This window comes from Centruroides vittatus, unplaced genomic scaffold (assembly GCF_030686945.1).
Source record: "Centruroides vittatus isolate TY-2023 unplaced genomic scaffold, ASM3068694v2 contig_958, whole genome shotgun sequence".
Taxonomy (NCBI): domain Eukaryota; kingdom Metazoa; phylum Arthropoda; class Arachnida; order Scorpiones; family Buthidae; genus Centruroides; species Centruroides vittatus.
Genome location: NW_027122637.1, coordinates 148961 through 173997, shown reverse-complemented (window position 1 = coordinate 173997; position 25037 = coordinate 148961). Strand labels below are relative to the sequence as shown.

General features: G+C 28.5%; 2 protein-coding genes across 3 annotated transcripts in view; both read right to left on the bottom strand.

The window, feature by feature from the left end:
* The window catches only part of dbe (KRR1 small subunit processome component homolog dbe), a 51261-nt gene extending 47239 nt beyond the window's left edge, over positions 1-4022 (bottom strand). The window contains exon 1 of the mRNA XM_067282598.1: positions 3972-4022. Within this exon, the coding sequence (XP_067138699.1) occupies positions 3972-4008 (37 nt within the window). The 5' untranslated portion in view covers positions 4009-4022. The remainder of the gene's footprint in view (positions 1-3971) is intronic.
* Positions 4023-9334: 5312 nt separating this feature from the next.
* Positions 9335-25037, bottom strand: part of LOC136985293 (coiled-coil domain-containing protein 91-like) — a 28956-nt gene continuing 13253 nt past the window's right edge. The window contains exons 4-10 of one of the 2 annotated variants that reach the window (XM_067282541.1): positions 20896-21144; positions 18295-18512; positions 14967-15044; positions 14756-14857; positions 14331-14474; positions 14114-14215; positions 9335-10556 (exon numbers count right to left, since the gene is read on the bottom strand). In XM_067282541.1, the coding sequence (XP_067138642.1) occupies positions 10440-10556; positions 14114-14215; positions 14331-14474; positions 14756-14857; positions 14967-15044; positions 18295-18512; positions 20896-21144 (1010 nt within the window). In that variant the 3' untranslated portion in view covers positions 9335-10439. Of the gene's footprint in view, positions 10557-14113; positions 14216-14330; positions 14475-14755; positions 14858-14966; positions 15047-18294; positions 18513-20895; positions 21145-25037 lie in introns of both variants that reach the window. The other variant, XM_067282542.1, reaches the window with a different exon arrangement.

Below are 25037 nucleotides of genomic sequence, written 5' to 3'. Positions count from 1 at the left end.
TATAAGATAGTGGCTTTTAGAGCACTAATTAAGCATGCGTTTACACACAACTCGAAATATGAAGACACAGTGGCCGAGCTTAGCCGTATCCAGGAAGTGGCATCACAACACGGTTATGATAGGAACATAGTGTACAACATAGCACGCAAGTACACACGGGGAAATACTCGTAACAACCCACAAGCCGGGGTAAGATCCGTTGATAATAGTGCTAGAAAAATAGTTGAGTATAACCACCACTTAGATGCGATATACAGAGAAATTGCATCCAGCACCCGAAACAAAATAGCTTACAGGAGGCCGCGGTCAGTATACAGCTTACTTCGAAATGAGAAGGACAATTTGGACATGAAACACGCACCGGGCGTATACGCGGTTCCCCTGTGGGACGACAGATTTAATAGAAGTCTGGTTTATGTGGGTTCTACCAAACGCTCCCTCCATCAACGCCTCCGGGAACACAGGTACGACACTGCCAACAATAAACTATCTACCACACTGGCACACTGGCAACGTATGCCACACAGCAGGGAATCACTGCCGACCTCCAAAATGCTCGTATAATCAGAATGTCGCACCACATGGACCAACTCAGAACACTTGAGACCCTAGAGATATATAAAGCGGGTTTGCACAACACATGCATCAACTATAAAGATGCAATCAACATCTCGCAAGCCTGGAAATATTGCTATGAGGGAAGTGCGCACCCACAAATAACTTAATATTGCATTAATTCGTTTTACATCCAACGATCGGCGAATGTAATTGTACGCATGTGTAGATAACATCCTAGCTTGAGCATAATGTTCCATCTTATCTTTCAATTCCATAATTTCAAAAATTGGAATAGAAATCGCTTCAGTTTCTTGGTTCCATTCACTGGCATTTGAAACTACCTTTGTGCTGTGCCTGATGAAAACCCCGACGGGGTTGAAAACGTTAGCAGTTGTATAAACACCTAACACTGGATTGTCAAGGTTTTTGTGGAAGAAAGAATTATAATTCATCCAGTTTACAGTAAGAAGTATAGTTGATGATAATAGCACTGTATTGTTACATTGATGATTGCTTTATAGTATATGATGACAATATTATACAGGCTGATCAAATCCTGGAACAAGTGAATCAAATAGATATAGATATTAAATTGATCTAGAACCAAAACAACTATCAGTTACAATTCTTAGACATTTTAGGTACTAGACTCAAAAACTAAACAATTCTTTAAAAAAATATAAAAAAACCATGTACTGTTAACAGCATTATACATTTTACAACAGAGGTACCCAGTTATATAAAGAAGAATATTTTTTACATGTATATTGATAAAATTATACAACAAACTACAAGTGATATAGATAAATCCACTAAAATACAAGACGTTATAAAAATGTACTTAATGAATGGCTATAGCAAGAGCATGATCAGTAACTGGATTATGAATAGAAAAGAAAATACATATAAACAACCAATTGACAACACAACTTATAAATTTTTAAAAATCCGTTATGAAATTAATATTTCTGAAAGAATTAAAAATAAATTAAACAAATATGGCATAATTTTGGTACCCAAACAAAGTAACAGTTTAAATAAAAAAATAAATGAACATAACAGTGAGACTAACATATGGGACCAAAGAAACATTATTTATAAATTAGAATGTAGCTGCACCATACCTAGATTTTACATAGGGAAAACTGGTAGGGAATTAAAGGTTTGTTTTAAAGAACATATATCCGCCATTAAACACAATAATAACAACTCGACTGTAGCAATCCATTAACAAAGAAGGTTGTCAAATAATAAGGGACACTGTTAAAATACTTAAAAAAAAGAATCAAACACACATAAAAGATGGTACAAGCATTTAGAAATAATAAAAAATAAAGAAAAAGTCTCAAATAATAATTCCAGCCAAAAGTTACACAAATTGTGGTACGCATATTTGACAAAAGGGTATAAATAAAAAGGGAAAAAATGGCAGCAATTCCTAATTGTACAGTGAATCATTTTATCATCTTATTGTTTTTACAGTGAATCTGCTCATTGTTTTATTGACAGTGAATAAGTTTATTATTTTATTATTTTAACAGTGAAACAGTTTATAACTTTATAGTTTTAACAGTGTTTTTTATTACGTATACTGTTCATTTTACTGCTGGTTTTAATTATACTACTGTAAGCATCAAATCAACAATTCTTATGTAAGTTTACAACATTTCCATTTACGTTATTTGCAGTATTTTTTAAAATCATTAACATCCTGTTAATATTATAACAAACACCTGGAAATCAGTGATTTGTCGGCACTTGTGAAGTTTAGGGGTACGGCTGTTTGAAAGGTTTTCTTCCATAAAATTAATCGATTCTAGACTAATTTGACTCGGAACATTTCCAAAACACGTATAAATTTTTGGGAATAATCCATATAAAATATGCTATAAACAAAAAATTGTAGGAATACTTACCAAGTGTGCACCGGTCGAAGATGCCATGGCTTAAGCTTGTTTTCATCGCAAAGCGGCTCATCAGACTGCGGACATGTACGAAGCTTGTCGCATGACATTTGTCAGAGCTATTCAGTCACGTGATTACTCATCTCTGACGTGTTTCCCGATAAGTTATTATTTCTGTGAAAAATTTGCTTTGGAGACATCATTAATAGAAATATTAAAATATCATTCCATTCTAAATATATATTAAAATCAACATATAATAACATATGATAATGCGATAAATAACTAATAATTCTGCTCTGCTTTTAAATGGCCTAATTTCTTTCATGTTGTAAACAAAATTGTACAATATTTATTTACATCTAGACATTACACATCTTATGTTGCATCTGATTAATATTTATCATCATAATATATATCATGACAGAATTATTGTCATTAGCCAGCGGTTTTACCTTTGTTGTTTCATATAGTCAATAATAATAATAAGTCGTTCTAATTACAATAAAAATACTATAGTATATTATGATCTATCACACGATGTCTCCAAAGTTCAGCAAATTCTTTGTAAAAAGAATGTTATCAGGAAACACGTCAGAGATGAGTGGTCACATGACCAAATAGCACCAAAAATGTCACGTGACAAGCTTCGTACATGTCCGCTGTCCAATGAGCCACTCTGCGACGAAAACAAGCTTAAGCAATGGCTTCTTCAAACGGTGCACACTCGATAAGTATTCCTACAACTTTTTGTTTATAGCATATTTTATATGGATTATTCCCAAAAATTTATATGTGTTTCGGAAATGTTCCGAGTCAAATTAGACTAGAATCGATTAATTTTATGGAAGAAAACCTTTCAAACAGCCGTACCCCCTAAACTGCACAAGTGCTGATTTGTAATTGGCATTTTACCAAATATCATGATTTATTGTATATTTCATGAATGTGGTAGTATCAATTTCATAATTATGTAAGCTGAATTACAACCTTAAATTTTTACTGTCAACAATCTAACTTGTATGTTTTATTTCCTAAATATAGTTATATTATAAAAAGCTGATGAGGGACTTTATTTCCAAAAAGAATGCATTTCGGACCTTAAGTGATTTTCTAAGGTTGATCTTGTGTCGAGTGACGGTGTAATAAGTCTAGTAATAAAGAAAGGCTAACATAGTAATCTTAAGTTTATAATAGCAATAATTTGTTTTACCGAAAAACCTTCAAACATTTTATTTCACACATGTTTTGGGCGTGATACAAGCTTTTAGGGTCTGTTCACTTTTGAAAATACATTTGAATGTCAGCACACAACTGCAATGTTTACACCGACGGCACTTAAGTCGGATTCATTTGCAGTAATTATTTACCGATTGATCTCTAAGTCAAGAAATCAAATGGTAATGATTTCGTCTTAGTTCAATGTTAGCAGATCCCCATTTTATAAAAAGAGCAGAAATACAATAAAATTTATTATTTTATAAACAGAAAATTTGATTATTTACTTACAAGATGCAGTTTCTTCTGCCGCACGTTGTGCTTCCATATTGACAATTACAGTAATAGAGAAGTGTTGCCATTCTTTACACGCGGAAAGGATTGTCACTAATTAAATAAATTTAATTATTATTGATATAATTATTTATTGTATTCAATATAATATTAAAATTGTATTATATACCGTAACTTTTAAGATTGGATTTCAATCACATTATAATCGACTCCGGGTGGCCGTGAGGTCAAGGTGACAGCCTACCGCTCTAGGAGATCCGGTATCGCATCCGGAGGGGTCAAAAAATACCCAGAAAGTTTTCGGGGATGGTCCGATCAGATATGTCGGGCTACCATCTGAAAAATTCCTGGGGTTTTTAATAATTGAATAAAATAGAATGGAATAAAAGTTAACATAAAAACTAGCACCGCCGTCTGAAGCCAAAGAAACTACGCACTGCCTTAGACTGTCATGGCGATCCAAAATGTGCATATGCCATGGACAGATTGTTGTGCGCTGACTTATGGAAGCTATTTCTGGCGTAATTGCTATTTATTTAGTCTCGGGTATGCGGGAATTGCTGTGCAGTTAATTGTACAGTACAGCATGGTATAAAAAAGAATCCGGTATCACGTTTAACGGGTAAATTAGATATAGGCCTAGTTGCTCGGATACTATATCGTCGGTTGGCGATGGAAATCTCGTGACTCCGAAGGAGTTTTTCTGGCGAAACGTTAAATTTCTTTCGTTATTACCCTATGTTGATTATTTTTTTATTTATGTCAGGGGGTGCTCATTTTGCGTGCGCAGTAGGTTTCTCTTTTAATCGTTAGGCGCATGACGTCACCATCGAGAAACACGCTCCAAGAAACACGTGAGCTTTCGGCATACCGTGGTGATCTTTGTTCGTTTACATTTGAAATTAAGTTTTGATGGGTGTTCGGAATACAAGTATAAGGTGAAATTTAATATTTTTAAAGTATCTGTTAAATAGTAGTGTGTTGACGTGTGAATTTTTTAGTTATTGTTCATTGATCAAGTTGAATAATGCCAAACTGTTGCGTGGCAGTGTGTGAAAATTACAATTAAAAGACTAAAGGAAGTAATGTAATTTATCATTCTTTTCCAAAGCATCCTACTCTTAGAAGTAAGTAGATTTATGCCTGCAAACGAGAAGACGAAGTCAATGTTGAAAATGCAACAGTTTGCAGTGCACACTTCCTTAAAGACGACTATGAGAGAAATCTAAAGGCAGAACTCTTAAATATACCTTCGAGGAGACGCTTAAAACCTGATGCTGTGCCATCTTTAAATCTAGCTCCTGTTAGATCTTCGGATGTCCCATGTACTGTACATCAGAGATAGTAGAGAAAATGCATGACAGAACAATAAGATATACACAGCGAGAAAATCGGAAACGTGCACTGAACAGACTGTCCCATCTTTCACCAAAAAAGAATAAAATTGACATAGGTACTGAAACTGAACCTATAAGTGAGCCTTCTCTGGAAGTGAAATTAGCAAAAAAACTGGATTTAGCAAATGCTAAAATTGATCACTTGAAGAGGGAAATATTTACTCTGAAAATAAAAATAAATTATTACATTTAGCTCTTACTGAGAAAAATCAAAAATTAAAATTATTAGAAAGTAAAAAACATGAAGAAGTGAATGAGAAAATAAATAATATTTTGAAAAAAATATTTACTAAAACACAAATAGATTGTCTTATAACACAAAAAATGAAGCCAGACATTAAAAAATTTATCTTATATATAAAATTCTCGTGTCACAATTTTTGTTACAGTACTCCTCCGAAACGGCTTTACCGATTTTTACCAAATTTGATATGCATACTCAGTAGGTCTGAGAATCGGCTACTATCTATTTTTCATACCCCTACACCATTTCCCCCCTTTCAAAAATATATTTATATATGGATTTAATGAAGTTAGCGCCGTCTGTTGGACTTTTATGTCCAACAGAAGGCGCTAACTTCAGACGACCTAAGTTTGCTTTTCTGTGAGAATGGACTGAAGCAGATCATTTTCTATCTACTATATAAATAAAATATAACGTTCGTTTGTTCCTACCGATTCCTTTGAAATTTTGACACAACGTTGCATTCGAATACGCACGTGTTTTTATATAATATACATGTCGAAATTCCCCCCAGTGGGGGGAGATGGACGGGATTAAGGCTTACCGTGAATAACTCGGCTTCTATTATACTATTTTACATGCGGTTTTTTGCGTTTTTAATTGCGTTTTAATAGGTTACGTCAACAGAATATACACTAAAAAGGGATTTTTCGATATTCCCCAGCGGGAAAAGTGACGAGATTAAGGCTTACTTTGAAGAACTCGGCTTTTATTATACTATTTTAGATGCATTTTTGATTGCTTTTAATAGGGTACGTCAAGAGAATGTACACTAAGAAGGAATTTTTTTGAAATTCCCCCCACGGGGGAAGTGTTATACATTTATAATAGATACATTTTGAGCCACAACAACGTGTGGCCGGGTCAGCTAGTAATTATATATATATATATATATAGAGCTCTCTTGATGCAATGTTTTGCTTAAACCAATATACACGTTATTTAATATCTAGATCTATTGTAATACCTACATTCATTTTGTATTGAATAGAAAAGCAAAAATGTATTTTGTTACTTGTGAAGCATTAGTATTTTTTTTTAAACTTTAGTTTTGTATAAGAAACATATTTATAACAAAAAAAATTTTCTTTACTCGGGAAATATCACGGAAAAACATTTATTTTTTATTGTTTCATGTTTATTTGCCTATTTTTTACTTTTCATATTTTTTTCATGTTTATTTGCCTGAAGAGTAGCCATGAGGTAAAGTAACGATTTAATTGCTTATAGAATACTTTTTCTCTAATTAGTTTTCTCATAGGAGTGAATTGCGGCGTGTTATGTAGAATAAGTTTACTGGCGTAATTAAATTAATTAATTTGATTTTGAATAGCACCATATTAACAATCGTACAAGTTTATTAACCGTTGTTTGAGTTTTGCGGCGCATTCGTTTCTCTAAGATTGCGTTTCTGACATAAACAGCAACATGTTACAGAGCGGTAGTGAAGCAAGTTTCTCGATGGTGACGTCATGCGCAGTGGCATTTTTCTCGCTACAGCGAGTTGCGCTACCTTATCTCTATATACCTTGTATTTATGTATTGAACTATATTTGACTCAGGACCTACGAGAGGTTTACACATGACAGGAAATGTTATCTACTAATGCTGGAATTCAAATTTAGGTATCATCATCTTTGGAAAACATAGATGATGAAACCCAACGATTTGATGATACCTGTGATGAGCGGAGTGTGCAGAAGCAAGACGAAGCTCAAATGTCTGACCCATCACATCAGGCTCATCCTGATGTTTCTGTAAGACATCAAACTTGTTCATTTTAAAGGTCAATAAATTACGTTTATTGATGGGCTACTGCATTTGAAAATATTCACATGGGGCTGTCCATAAATTATGTCCTCATTTTTCTTGAAATTTTTACGCCTTCTCCCTCTCTTGTCTTAGTTTATTCAAGTTTCCGTAACCCTCTCCCCTCTTCAGACGTCCAACAAAACTTGACTCTCCTTAAACCTTTAACACTTTATGAATGATAGAAACCATAAGTAGAAATGAAAAAAGAAATTTTGAAATAAATATAATAAAATGCATAAACTGTATAAATTTTAACAAAATATACGGACGTCCACTGAAGTTCAACTCCTCCCCTCTCCTTGTCTGACTTTTGTTTGACTTGTCTTAACAGTCTGCAGATGAGATTGTGAGCTTCTTGTGGCCATTTTTGAAGTGATAGAGCAACAGCATGCAAATGTGTTCTTTCGAAAGTTTCATATTGTCAGACATTGCTGATTCATCAATTTCCAATAAAATATGTGATGAAACGCCATTTGGTAGCTCTACTTATAATTTCACATCAAACATTCTAGAACAGGTATCGGGACATTTTTCTATGTAAGGGCCACATTTAAAACTTTTGAACTGATGCTGCCCGCACAAGAGAAAAAAAGTGGGTAAATCACAATTATTTATTCATGTATGATTATAAATTAACATAAGTATGCTTAATTTGACTCCTGTCACTGATCTAAACTTAATATACCCAAGATATTTGGTTGAATATTAGTCACTGCTAGCTTTAGTTTATACATCAGTCTGTTTTTACCAAGTTCTTGAAAATAACGATAGAACTTTTGCTGCATACATCCCTTTAAATTGGGAAATTGATATGTTTATTAATATTTCGTGCCATGCAGACTGCACAAATTTTTAATGTGAGCCACGGGTTGCCCACCCCTTTTCTAGAACATTTCTAACGAAATGCAAATGTGTTGCTTTTTACGGAAGCCGGTCTAGTGTAGACGATAAAATTGAACAATAAATTAGTGAAGCATAAAGAACAAAAGGCGCTCTCCCCACCTCTTTAACCATTAACCACCAAAGTTTAATAGCATTAATGTCCCTTATACACAAGCTACCGTGCCAAAATTCGTATCATCATTACCCTGCCATCATCCTGAGATATTAAACGAAAATAGATGCCAACACGTGCATATGAAATTGTTTTTCCTTTTCGGGGTGCAGGGGTCACAAAACGTGGAAATTTAGAAAAAGCTCGGATGGTCAAATTTAACACAATTCTAATACTTTTCCTTATGTATATGTTAATATACATAACATGGGGAAAGTAACACCATGCCCAAGATTTCATCTTATTAAGTAAGTGAATATACAATATTAAAAAAAAAAATGTAAATTTTTCAGTTAATTTAGAATGTAAAGTGAGAAATCTGTGATAATAAAATAGTGAGTACAGAAAATTGGGAAATTTTAAAGTCGAAAAATGCTAATTTATATATAACATAACAGTACTATGTAAAAAGTTTAACTGCAATTAAATTAGGTAATTACTTTTACCTGAATTCCATAATTTACTAGTACTCTTTCATATATGCTCTGTTGTTCCTAATAAAGCACATTATATTGTTGCAAACTTTATATGTTATAGCAATATAACATGTTTAAGTTAATAATAATGACAATAACAAATATTTGTTTTCTTAAATAAAAAGCTCTTTTCAATAAAATTTGAGAAAATAAACTAATCAATCTATTTATTATGAAACTGAAACAAAATTAATAATAAAAGTTTCAATATGTCACAACCAATGCACCAGCGAAAGAACCACTTACTTTGGAACGGAAATGTTTTCATACATTTTTAAAAGGACATCTTTCAGTGACATAGGTGAACTTTTATTATTAATATTAACCAGTAATTGGTTGTTTTTCATGACACAAAATTGTTTAAAATAATTATAATCTTTCTTATGTTCTATGAAATAATATTTATTTCAATAAACTTTTCATACAAATTACTTCTTAGTTTAAAACATTTATTAATTATCATAGTTTTTACAATCTTCAAACGGATGCTCATTTTCTTTAGAATATCACGATAAAACATTAATCTATAAAATATGAATAAATTCATTGTGAACGTTATTTTAACAACAATTTAGATTTATTATTTTATATTAACTATAAATAGCTTAAAGTTTAAGATTTATCTAAAAATAACCTCTTATGAATTATAGTAGCTTATTTTTAGATCATTTATATACACTTCATCTCATTTAAAATTCAGATAGAATGATTTTATTAAATATTGAAAAAAAAATTGTACAATATAGTTTACATAAATGTATAACTGAATATTTCGTATAGCAGTCTCACGAACAATCAGTTACAACAATTTGAATTTGTTTCTTTCAATTTTTCAAGAATATGACTTTCGTGTATATGATGTTTTAAAATTTAGTCCATAAAATTATAAAAAAAAGGAAATTAAAATAAATTTAGTATTCCTAAAATGTAATTTATGAAATCTTTATTAAATGAACAAATACTGCTTTTCTCAAAGTATGAATAATAAAATAATAATAAATCGATATATATATATTTAAATATAAATATTAAACAAGGGCATAATCTGGAATAAATTTCAGAAATATTTAAATAGAAATGATATCTGTATAAATGTTATAACTAACATTCCTAGAAGTGATTTTTCTTTAATTATGTACACAAGATATTCAATATATTGCACAGTTTTTATAATTCAAGATGATAGTATACTCAATATGTCCTCTTTTATAACAATCATCATTACAAAAGACTTACGGGTAACTTACTATTTTTGAATAGATAAAAAAGATTACATTTCAAATAAATAATGAGAAATGGTAAGATGTTAACAAAATCATTAAAATATGTAAAACAAATTTAAAATATTTGATTTGTTACTAGAATTATTTAATAAAATTTAAGAAAAAAAATCGAACTTAAGTAGACTTTAAATTTGTACTATTACATTTAAACACAAGATTTGAATTTTCAAAAACAAACTTCTGTACTTTCAATATAAAATCACAAATGGTCATCTTTATTCCTTTCCAAATCTATTGCTGCTGAAACTTCGTGAAGTGCAGAGTTTAATACGGACGAGAGAGTTGCTAATTGGGATTTCCTTTCTTCGGCTAAAACCTGCACATAAAAATTATTATTTGGTTTGTATCGTCAAGTTGTATGTTTCTCAGTCTTAAAATTTAATTTTCTAATAAGTCGTCGGAATCCAAAAAGTCTATTGATAATTAATGAAGAAACAAAAAGCTTCTTGAATAAGATAAAAACAAAATTTATGATTTCAAGACTCATAATAAAAAATAAGAATAAACATATATTCTCATCCATATTAATTTTTGAGATTAATTTCATAACAAAATAAATCATATTTCATAATCTTGTTACTAATGTTAGTCATTTTATAAAGTATAGTGGAACCTCGCTTAATGAGCACCTTGCACGAGTATTTCACATAATGAGCAAAACAAATTGTAAAAATTTGCATTGCTAACGAGCGATATTTTGCATAACGAGTGATGAGGAGAGGGGAAGTCCCAAATTGTGCGCATGCAGCATGCTCCATCAGTCTGTGTTTAGCACTCGTTCTGCTAGCATCTTAGTGTCGCTTGCAATCACATATTTTTCCAAACTTGTGTTCACACATATTACTTATAAACATCAACAACCATAGCCCATTGTATAATAAACACACCAAACGATATGCCAAATTTTTGGGTCATTAAATTTAATGACCAATTCCAAATTAAATTTTAAAAATGTCTGAATTAAAAATTAATTATTTATAATTATTAAATTTAATACAAGATGGAAACATAACTGCCTACCTGTAGTCAAATTAATTAATTTCTAATATTTAATTATAGCATTTACATAACCCAAGAACTTGGCATATCGTTTGGAGTGTTTATCAAACATATTAGCTGTGATTTTTTTTTGTTTCTGCAAATCGAATTCTTATTCCAAGATGGTTCATTCCACGCTAGAAGAAAAGATGATGGTGATGATTCATGCTCCTTAACAGTGTATATTGTACAATTTTTTTTGAATAAACGTTATACATAAAACATTTGAGCATTTTTTCAGTGTGGAACGCATTATCGTATTTCACATTAATTTCTATAGAAAAAATTGTTTCGCTTAACAAGTGTTTTGCATTATGAGTAAGACTCTGGAATGAATTATACTCGTTAAGCGAGGTTCCACTGTACTTGCAATAGTTTACTTTTGCTTATTAATTTCTTACATTTTTTGCCAATAGATGGCACTACATGTAAAGTTGACAATTCAAATATAGGTAGAAATGAATTGATTTATAGAAATCCAATTGATATTTTGGGGTGGAAAGTATGACATTAAGTTAAAAGTATGTGAACATAACTGCTGAGTTTCATAGCAATTGGTTGAATAGCCTAGGAGTGTATAGTGAACAAACAAACATTCTCATTTATACATACAGATAACTAACAGATATATCCAGTACAGTCCAGGCTGGAATAACAAACTTTTAACATGATTTTAATTTTTCCTTATTAATTTTTGCCCAAACAAACACTAGTCACCTCTGTTAGTAATTTTGTAAAAATGGACTACAAAATGAAGTTCAGAAAGACAATATTTGTTGTTCTTCAAAAACCCAGAGAAAGAAATTAAAACCACTGGTGTATTTTAAGAACATTACAAATTAGCAAATTCATAAATAGAACTGTATATTGGGGAATCACATAAAATTTTGTTAATTAGTGAATATATATAAACATTGAATACTTGCTTCCTTCAGGGAATGAACAAATTTTGTTATTGTTTTCTTTTGATCCTTTCTTAATAAAGTCAATTTTTGTTTTATTCATGTATATTTATAGACTTATTCCATTGTATTTTACAGAAATATTCACAAAGGTTAAAAAGTTTTTCTCAAAAGATGAAGAAAATAATTCTTAATAGAGCAATCTGTAATAAAACAATTTACAATGATATATTTTGAGAGGAAATAATTACAGTAAGTCCTCTACTTACAAACTTAATCCGTTCATAGTGGCCGTTTGCAAGTCGAAAAGTTCATAACTCGAAAAGACGATGTTTGGTGCAAAAACTCAAATACAACGTTGTTTTTACAATTATGTAATGTTTAAGCTACTTGAATAATGTTGAATTAAGATTGTTAAAGGGAAGTATAAATTCAAATCAATCACATGTACCTGTACATTATTTATTGAAATTACTCATTTAAAACAACTACATATGTACATATGTATGTACTGTAAATGTTTTTAACGTAAAACTTCAAAAATAAACTTGACTGTACATAAAAAAGTAACCAACTGCACTTTAATAGTAAACAAATGACACCACACATGATTGACACACGACTACAGTCCAAACTTAACTAAGAGCCTTTCACCTACTCTCACGCTTAGAGTACCTAGATATCAGAGTAGCGACACGCGAGTCATCGCTGCCATGTTCTGTCGACTGTCGTCATGTGGTCTATGGGTTTACATAAGAAATGACGATTTTTTTTAGTTTAATAAAGCATTTTTACGAATAAAATGCTTTATTAAACTAAAAAAAATCGTCATTTCTTATGTAAACCCATAGACCACATGACGACAGTCGACAGAACATGGCAGCGATGACTCGCGTGTCGCTACTCTGATATCTAGGTACTCTACTCACACTCATGTTAACCGACCATCTGTCGGCTTTGTTCGTAACTTCATAAGTCGAATGTTCGTAAGTACAGGACTGCCTGTATATTTGAAATAAACATTGAAAGTAGATGAAAAGTAATACTAATCAGATGTTTTAAATATCCATGTGTCATCAGGTTTTGTCAGAAGTGATAAAGTAAATGTTCTTGGGTGAAGAAACATTGATTAAACTGCTTAGCCCAGTTTTAGAAATTTGTACATCATTATTTTGATCACATGTTCTTAATAACTAAATTGTTTTATTAATCTAGTATTTCCAAAATAAAAATAATTGAACATGCAGTTAAATGTGTCATAGTGTCTTCAGTGGCAGATTGGTTGGTCTGTAGGCAATGTTGTCAGATTTGTCTGCCAAAATAAACTTTTATGTTCAACTAAAGAAATTTGTAGACTTTTGCAAATTTTTCTATAGAATATGATGAAACAGATTTGTAAAAAATATAAAAATAAAAAGAAAGATAAATTTTCCAAAGTTGGGAGAAAAGACAACAAAATTCGACAACATGGTGAACCAAAACATAAGTTTAGATTTACTACGTTGTCAAATTTTATAGTTTTTTCAAATTATCTACAAACAACTCTCAGATACAACTAACTGTGCCACAAACAAACAACAAAATTTGTCCTTTTATTTATAAGACAAATTTTAATGTAAAACTTCAAAAATAAACTTGACTGTATGTAAAAAAAATAACCAACTGCACTTTAATTAATAGATGTGCATAGATATAGTGATAGATATAGTGCGTAGATATAGATATAGAATTAATGTGCATAGATATAGTAAGAAATTATTTATTATACCCTCAAAGGAAAGTATTAAGAGATTTCTTAAAAAAGCACGTGCATTAATAAAAGCAAATATAGGCAATACACAAGCTGTAGTAATTAAAGCACTCAAATCTTTATTAAGAGGATGGGGAAACTATTACCAAGTTATTACTATTCTTCATATAAAAGTATACAGACCTTTTTCTGATCTGCTGAATGCCTATTCAATTCCTTCTTTATCTGTTCCATGATGCCATCAAATGAATTATGCTGAATATTGGAATTTTTCTGAAGAGCTTCCTGCATGATAATATGTAAAACTTTGTTTATCAAACTTCATAAAATAACTTCACAAAACAAAGTAAACAACTAATATTAAAATAAATTTTAAAGTTTTATTCATTTGATCATTTACCAAAATTGATCCAGACACTTTCTCACACAACTGTTGACTATATTGTTCCATGCAACTATTTACAGTTTGTTGAATTTTTGCAGATTCTTCTGTCATCCTACAAGTTAATTCTTTTTCTAAATGCAAAGGTTCTCTAGATTCTTCCTGTAAAAATAAAAATGATAAAAATAAGCTTGCAAACAAATAAACTATTACACATCCAGCAATCAATACACACCATGGAAAGTTACAAAAATGACAATTTTGTTTAATTGTTTAATTAAAATTTTAATATAATAAAAATATAACATCTGTTCAAAAAAGTAAACTTTTATGTATCTGAAGTTTAAAATATATATTCTAATCAAATTTCTCACACAAAAATAATTACTGATCTCTTTATGATATCATTATATATAATAATCATTTATTTAAAACTGTTATACCTGTTTATTCACTAATGCTTTTAATTCTTGAACACAACATCTCAATCCTTCAACCTCTGATTTTTCATTAGCCCAAGTATCTTTTATTGAAGCCACAACTTCCTAAATAAATATATTTTACAATATTTTAAATAAAATTCAATAGTAGATAATTTTAAATACATACATCTATACATAAAATTGGTTTTATAAGTTTAATAATATTTTCCACCTGTAATTGTTGAATTGCTAATATCCAACTTTGGTCAGTAGAAACTCTCAGTTCAGATAACCTTTGTTCTAGATTATTCTATAATGTAAATAAAATATATATTCTATTTTCATTTAAATCAATAAAAATAATTATTTAACAAATAAAATTATGTAATTGAAAGAAATCTATAGATTCTATATTATCAGTTTTAAAATGATAAATTTTCAATTATTAGATATGTCAAAAAATTCTGCTATCTTTTCATACAAAATATTAAAAAATTTCCTTAAATGCTTACCTAAAGGCAATCATTTATTTTTTGCTTTTATTACTCAAATTAAACTAATCCAGATAGAAATTAAATTCAATACTTTCTTTACTCAGAGTAACTGAAAAATAACTATGTTGATGGATAAAGTGCATTTATGATACTGTGTACTTTAAGATTTACAAAGAAAGAAACAATGCAGTAATTGATGCTAGAAATTTACACAATTTAAAAATAATTTACAGTGTTTAAAACTAAAACATTGATTTCTGAAAGATGAAACTTATTCTAGAAAGTCATGAAAGTTTGACAACAATATTTTCAGAACTCTACTGAAGAAAGATCTATATACAAGAATGATGTTAATGACGGTAGCAAAAAAATTTGGTGTGCCACATTCAAAATTATTAGATCATACTCATTAACTTTGATTTGTTTTGAAATAATTGAAATGGATACTATTTTGGGTAAATAAAATAAACAAAACAGATATTTGAGTTGCCACTTCCAGTTGCTTGAATCACAAATTTCAACTATTTTTAGATTTGTTAACAAATAATAATGTTAAATAAATTGTCATTAATAATTCTATAAGAAAAAAAAAAACATATTGGAACTACAGATAGTTTGCTCCAAATATTGCAAAACAAACTTTTCACTACTAAAAGAAAGCATTCTGCATAGAGTGAAATAGAAAAAGTCTAGAGGTTGCTTCAACCTGATAAATTTTCAAAATCCTCATTAAACATTAAAAAATTTAGACATGCAATTAAAGCTAAACATCCAACTCTATCAAACAGAAAAGGCATGGTCTGTCTTCTAATATGATAATGTTTGAATACATTCAGTTTTGATATCTCAGCCAAACAACCACCAGATTACATTGAGCTACTTTTCCACAATTATATTTAATCATTTACTAAATAATTTACACCACAAGTAACCAAGAATGGTTATATCATATTTAAATAGCCTGGAAGAGAAAATCGGACTGAAAGCTCAAATAGCATAACTGGCAATGCATCCACACAGAAAGTGGGAGTTCGGGGTTTGAGTCCTGCTCCAGGCAGATTCTTTTCTTCAAGAATAGTCTGAATTATTTAATAAATGTTAATTTAATTATAATTATTAAATTTAATAAGAGATGGTGTCTAACACCACCCTCTTGTAACAAATTATTTAGTAATTGATTAAATATAATCACAGAAAAGTAGCCCAAAGTAATCTGTGGTTGTTTGGATTTACAAATTTATCAGGTTTTGTGATGATTGTTTATGTAAAAATTGTCTCAGTTGGGCTAAAACATATTTATAAATGATCCGGCCTATTCTCTAAACATTGAACTTCAGATATTTCCATTTCAGTTAAAAATTTTTAGATGATTCTTCAATAACTAACAAGCATGATTTTTCAAATTAGAAAAGTATATTAGTTGTAAAAATAATATTTTATGCAAAGGGTATTGATAAGTTACACAAAATGAGAAAACCCAGGTGTAAAGGAATTGCTAACAAAAAGTAAATTAAATGTGAATTAGACTGCTATTTAGAAATGGCTGCTCCCTACAAAATAATTTTATTTCAAATAAAAAGCACAAAATAAATGTTTTTTAATATTATAAAACAGCAAATATAATTCAAAGCATAATAACTGAGAAACAACTGCACAAATAATAGCAGCAAGACAATCATGATTCTTCCCCACATGCCATTCTCCACAAGCTTATGGGGTAAAACTAATTTCGTATCTATATTAACTGAAAGAGGATTTCAGTTTTCCAACTTAGTTTGAGTATATGGTTCAGGTATGAAATTAAAGCTCTTATGCTGTAAATGATGCTGCTGAAGAAAGATTTGAGAAAGATGCAATGATTTCAGGTGTGGCAGAATGGCAAAGATACAGTGTTAAGTCTACAGGAAGGCAAGCAACAAACATGTCGGGCACTTGCATGCTATCTATCAATTTAGATTTTCTTAATCATTTGAACAACCTGTTGCTCACCACTACTGTGAATTCCTGCTTAGTTTGCTAATTACACATAACTATAAGACATTTTGCATTATTTTTTCAATAAATTAGTTTTGTCAATATTGACCATGGGGCTGTCCATCAACATTTAGTGCCAATCTCTGTTTTTATTTTACTATTACTTCATGATTCTAACTATCCAATTTTTTACTTAATGCCAATTGATGGCTTTCTAGACAAATCTATCAACTAAAAGAAGAATTAAGTGGAACATATGACTATTGGTAAGTTAAGAGTTTTATAACAGTCAATAAGATTTCTATGAGGCAGACTGACACTATCCTCACTGTTAATCTGAAAACCCCACCAGTTGAAGTTGATTGGCCTTAGGAATGCTAAATTGCTACCCTGGGACATGGATACAAAATTGAAAGAAGTCATTGAGAGAGAGGACTGATGAGAGGAACTCACGGTACCAGAGAACAGATAGATACAAATCACTGCAAATGGCCTGGAAAACACTTGCTGTACTGACTGTGTAGAATGTCAAATTTTAAATAAGTTCATTGTATTTTACAAATACTTTAATAGTTTTTTCAACCCTATTCAAACAATTCATTCTCCCTTCAATCCTATTTAAATAATATTGTTTAAATAAGAGTGAAGGGAGAATGAATTGGAGTTTAAGATTTTAAGATCATTGACATAAGTTATTAATGTCTGAATCAATAAAAGGTATAGCAATATCAAGATAAACAATAAAGAAGAGGTTACTTAAAACAGATTCTTGGGATATACTACAAAGAGAAGAAAAATCACAAAACTGAGAGTTGCCAAGTTTTATTGAAAATAAACATAGCAGGAAATAGTTGCAATATAATTTTTTCTCAAAAATATGACAAAATTTTCTGATATATCTAGTAACTGCAAATTTTTAAAATTTACATTTAAATACATATAAAAAGTTAAAGAATACTTATATTATAACATATGAAAGTATTCATCAAAATAAAAGTTAAATTAATTTTGAATTTAAAATTAAAAACATATTACAATTAATACAAAAATGATGCAATGTTTTAAAATTTAATAAATGAATAGTTAGAAAACCTGACTCTCCTGAAGTCTCTGTCTTAACTCTTGTAACTGTGTGTGGCTTTCTGCTAAATTCTGTTCAAGTTCATTATTTCTTTGCCTTAATTGAACAACTTGTTCTTCTAGAGAACTTCTTTGCATGTGAGATTCATTTAATTGTCTCTCTAAAGTAGCAATTTGAAATGAAACTTGTCTAGAATCAAATGATACATTACTGGAAGATGCAGACTGAACTGTAAAATTATTGATATAACATTAAATAATCATACAACATTTAAAAAAAATGTTTATAAGGTATAAATAATATAAAAATTTAATATAAAAAGATTTGAAATTAATTATTAACCTAATTATTATTTTCATTCATGATATAAACTATAAAAGGAATAAATAAATAAAATTTCAAAATATTTAAAAATTTAAAATGAGAAAAACTGATTAAACTTGCATTTAATTAGTAGTACTTAAATGCATTCATTAGAAAATATGCACATATCAATTTCACAGTTCAAACAGAATTTGATGCCTTATATTAAGCTAATGCAGAAGACAGGAAAATTAATAAAACTGGTGTTTTTGAAGTAATAAAACATATTATAGAAAACAATTTTGTTAAATATACTTAAAATATAATAAAAGCAAAATGAGTACTAATATTACTATGATGATACAAGGAAACATTTCAAGCCCAAGATAGAGATCATATTAAATTTTAATATTTGCATCTTTTATAAATAAAGCAATAAATAAAATATGTTTAATTTATTTTATATATTTAAAACTATAATTAAACCTGCAAAAGAAAAAAATTATATTAACATTATAAAAATTATGTAACAACTTGAAAAGACAATTTGATGTCAATATGTAGAGAGATATATAGAGAATTCTAACTTGAAATAAATCTTACTTGTTCAATGTTTTTGAATTAATAAGATAGCAAAATGTAAATTAATTATATCTGGTTTTGCATATATATAGAAACTATATTCTTGATTTTTTAAATATTTAAAAAATATTTATTGATTTTTTTTATTGATTTTTAAACTGTTATTTCAAGTGTATAGTTATAGCAGAATTCATTTATAATGAACATGAATGAAATAGTGAAATAACCATAAGACCAATGTTATTTTTTCCAGCAATGACAAATCTACATGTAATAAACTTTTGTATGTAGCAAACAATGTACAGGTGATTTAATGGATTTAGCTTTGTTCTATTGAAATTGGACTAAACAGAATGAATGATGAGCTGTGAATGATATTGTTTGAGTAGCAGGTACGTATCCGTTTTATTTCAAAAACAATAGTGTATGTTTAAAAACAATGATAAGTTATTGTTTATAATGTATACAAAAAATATCATCAAATTACTATTAGGATTTGGATTTTTAGGTAAAAGCCGCCTTTTCTGGCAGCATGATGAATGTAACATAGAAGCATATAACCCAAGATAAGGAGTCCTTTAAAGCATTTTTAAAATATGGTACTTAAAATTGCCTAATATGGAAATTTTTGCTTTTTATTAACTAAAACATGTACATTTATTTATCTAATTTTTTTTTTTTATTTTGTCACGAATTGAAAAATATACTATACCAGTTTTCTTATTTCACTGGGGGATTCCCAAAGTTCATCTAACAGCCCATTAATAACAAACTTAGAAAATTATATCATTGAGAATTTTCATTCATTAGTAATTTACATTTTAAATTTTAGTTTTGATCTGTTATTAATAGTAAAACAATTTGCAACATATTTTGTTGGATTTCCCATCAATTTAATGTTCAGAAGTAGAAAAGACTACTGGTAAACTACAAAATTCAATTGAACAGCTCTGACATTTTCTGTGACAAACTGTGAGAATAGGCAAAGAAAGAAGCAAGAAGTATTTTTACTAATTGATAACTGCTGACACATCCTTATGTTAAGAATTTACGTTGCATTAAACTAGTGTTCATACCACTCAACATGCGTTTAAATCCACAGCCTTTAAATCTAGGAGATACATACAACTTACAGAGCAACTTATTTCAAAAATGGTAATTTCTATAAAGTGACAAAAAAATGTTTTCTGTATGCCTTGATACAGTAAACTTCATCCCTATTGTATGACAAAAATTATTAATGCAAACAAGAGAAATTTATCAAGATAAGTGATGCTAAATCACCAATTAAACTAATTGAAATAACAATTTCCAAGTAGCAGGTAATTTCATACTAAATTGTTATGATTCAAACTTATTAAAACCTAAAGAAAAAATTTAATGAATAAATTTATCTTTGTGTAATTATATTTATCAAAATATCTACTTCATATCTGCAAATCTGTATTATTATTTGTAAAAATCATTTAAAATAAATTCTTAGAAACTTTAATTTTAATAATCTGTAATAACATGAATTATTAGTAGTTCTCAAAAATATTATAAAATATAATCTATAAATATCTAAACAAAATGAACAAAAATATTTGGAAACATTAATTATTATATTTTATTGCAAAATTAGATACATTTCATGTATTTGTGCATGTGCATACAAAGTGTATGCACATGCACAAATTATTTCAAGATAAAATAAATTTTGAATTAATGTAAATATGTTTTATTACCATGAATATTATCAGAAGGATTTCTATTAGCTGTTCCAAGAGAAACATCCGGAGGATTATATATTCTTGATATTCCTTGAGAATTAGAACACCCATCACCTGGATGCAAATCTTGTGACTGACGAGATATAGCACCACCAACACCACGTAACCATGATTCTCCGTTGTGTGTGTTTGACAACACTCTTGGTTGTCCTGCATCTCCTTCATCTAATGGAGTGACTGGACTTGTTTGAACAGGAAGAAGATCTATAAGAAAAAAATTATACAACTTCAAAATTCACTAAACAAATTATATCTTGCAAATTAATATATACATATTAATGAAACAAAACTTGTTTTTTATAATATAATTATGAAAGCACATTGAAATATAAAGTAAAAATTTATAAATTGTTAATATACAAATTAATATTTTTAATTAAAATTTTTAATATAATTATAAATATTTATTTTTAAATATTGACTAATAAAAAAAAAATGATAAGAATGTATATTTATAATTAAGTTAAGAACTTTATTAAGATAAGCAGAGTAAAGTAATAATTTTTATATTTTTAATTTGATACTTTATATATACTTGCATTAAATTATTACTAATTAGTTTAATCAAATATTTTCAATTAATTCAAATTTAGTTTATATTATATTGCATTTTTGGAGAAGTTTTGACATTCTGAATCTGAACATTCTGAAAGAGCAAGTCTTCATATCAAAATGACAAATAACTTTCATGTGAAATTAACCTTTCTTACTATATTAGAACTCTTTCCTTGACAAGTTTAATCAAATACTTCACGACAGTAAAAAAAAAATATATTAGTTATTTTATATATATTAATACATTAATGTATATGCATTAATAAGCTGTCAACTTGCTAAGAAAATTTCTCATTCTCCAAACAATAATTTTTCTTTAAGTTTTTATAAGATTTTGAATATCCTATAGAACTTAAGCCTCTAAATCCTATAAACCTTCTGGATTTCTTTTTTGTTTCTGATCTATGTATTAAGGATTTGATAACTATTTCATTTATTATATTAAAGACAAGTTAAAAATGTACAAAAGGCTCATTTAAACATACATTAAATAAATGATACATACAAATTATATTAATTTCTATTTACAGATATTGATTTTGGGACACCTTGTATATCCAAAACATCTGCTTTATGTATTGTAAAAGAGAAATATAAATAAATTTTTTGATGAAGAATGTTCTACCATTTGATAAATGATAAATTATGTTGAAATAATTCTGCAAAAAAGTGTTTCAAGATTCATTTTACATAAAGGAAGTTTTTATCCTTTTGGTATGAGATGCTTGCCATCAAGGTTTTTTTTGGTTATTTCAAAGACTTCTATATAACTTCTTTAATGTAAGATTAACTATAACATAAAGTGATTAACAATTGTGATTAACAAACTATAACATAAGTGATTAACAATAAAGTGATTAACTATAACATGTTTAACCACTTTATTAATTTATTTCAAATAATATTTTATTTGAAACATGCTTAACATAATTATTAATATAAAAAGGCTGGTGAAATTTTTTCTCACTTCATCGGTGATGATTTTTTAAATTAAATAATTGATTTAATCAATTTTGACTTTAAAAGAAACTAATAATTATAGGACTATAATATTAACAAAAAGTTTAGTATTCATAGCAATGCAACGTTCTCCAGTTAAACGTGGAAGACCACCGCTCACCAGAAGCAAATCAGCAGGTAAACGTAATGACGATATTGCAACAAGTTCCCGATTAATTACTGATTATAAATTACAACTGGATAAAAACTTACAAGGCACTAATATGGAAGCTAAGAAAATTAATGAAATATCAGACCAACGCAATACTCAAGATGATTCAGGTGAGCCAAATGTACTTGATTCTTTACCAAATAACCCGGACGAGCTATTGGACACTTCATCTGCCATTCTATGGAATAAGATATCTAATTTAATAAAAACATCTAATGATAAGTTATTTAAGCAAATAAAAGATTTTAAGGAAGAATTAAACTTAATGCATGAGAATTTAAACGAAGTTAAGGAAAAACAAGTAGAATTGGAGGAACAAATAGCGAATTTACGACAACAAATAAACACTATGCAAAATGAGAAGGATCTTACACAATTTAGATTAGATTCTTTAGTTAATGATATTAATCGTAATAATATTATAATATATAATTATCCTAATTCGAAATCTGTTTCTAAAGAAGAAATCCATAATTTCATTACTTCCTTATTGGAAATTTGTGATTTAACTCAAGAGGACATTATAGATGTGATTCAGTTAACAAAACCACCAAAAACTACTACTAAAATAATTTTTAAAAATAGTCAACTCCGTAATCGAATGTTTTCTGCTTTTCTTCAGAAAAAAATGCAAAACCAGTTAGAAGATTGGAGAGATGCTCAAATATCCCCAGATCTTAATAAAAATACAAGAATAAGACGAAAAAATTTACTTCCAGTGTTACATGAAATACGGAAACAAAATGCACAGGCTAAACTACATAATGATATCTTACTATCAGGATCTGAGAAAATTACTTATAATATTAACTTGAAAAGTTTGGTATATGTTGATACTTTTTTACCTTACCATAAAACGATAGTTTTGGGAAGTTGATATAATACAAAACAAAGGCAAACCCAAAGTACGAATAAATCTAATAAAAATTCCTCCTTTGATATATTAAATTGGAATTGTCAAGGTCTAAAAAATAAAACTTCAGTTATTAATTCTTTGTATACTAGATATGATCCGGCTATTACTGGTATAACGGAAACTTGGATAACAACGGAAAAATTTTATACTGCAAATTTCTCGAAAAAATTTTTAATTGAATTCTCAATTGCAAGTAAACCAGTTGGGCTCGGAAGACCAAGTGGCGGCTTATGTTTATTGCTGGAAAGAGAATAATGTAAAATAATTCAAGTTAAAAAATCAAGGAACTATATATTACTTCTCATCACAATAATTGGAAACAAAGAATTAAATAAGAATAACCAAATAATGATGATATTATTAACTTATATTCCTCCTGGGGATGTAAATACTTTAAATGAAATATTTAAAGTTATAGAGTCATGGTTCTATATAACTCCATATATTATTATATTGGGCAATTTCAATTCTCGTATTGGTGAGGAAATGGATTCCAAATATAAGGGACCAAATCATTTAATTAGCAATAGTCGAGTATCAAAAGACAAACAGGTTAATAATTTGGGGAACAAGCTGTTAAACTTCATAAAAGAAAATAAACTCTATATATTGAATGGTCGAATTAAAACCGATTCTCCTGCGGAATATACCGATTATTAATATAAAAATATACTTTATAACTAAAAACTATTTTAATGACTTATTAAAAAAATTAACTATTTACAAATTCAAGTAATTCTTATAAAGATAATTATTAATTATATTTTATATTAAAATATAAAATATTTCAAATACAATTGAATTTTTATTTTTGGAGTACTTTTTTAAATTTATTTTTGAATTTTTCATTTACAGGTTTAAAAATAATTATTTTATTAATATCCAATTGCATTATTTTCTTCTGTTTACACTATATAAAACTTTTTATTATTTATAATTTCAATATATTTAAAATTTGTGATCATAAATATGAATAATTTACTTAATGTGTGTATAAAAATGTTGCAAAGTATCAACAGGTTTCAAAATTCTGTAAAAAAACTATTATTATTATTTTATAAAATAGAAGAGATATTTTAAAAAAGCCAATCTCTATTTGACAACACAATAAAAAATGAAATGATGATGTTAGTTTTTATATTATATATTTAGTGTAACTTAAGAAAAAACAAAATTAAATATTTTAATTTATTTGAAAATTTGTTTATTAATGCCTGTTCGATTTGCATGCTTCTAGCCCTTCTATTTACCATTACTAATCATTTTGTTACTATTATCTTTTAGGGCTTATCATATGCAGAGACTGATTTTCAGATTTTAGTTTTTATTTAACATTAAAATACAATACTCAACTAATTTTACAATAAAATTCTAATTCAAATTTACAGCCTATTAATAAATATGCATTTTGGCATCATGCCCTCATCAGTTTACATTTTTTTAGGCTGTTTTATT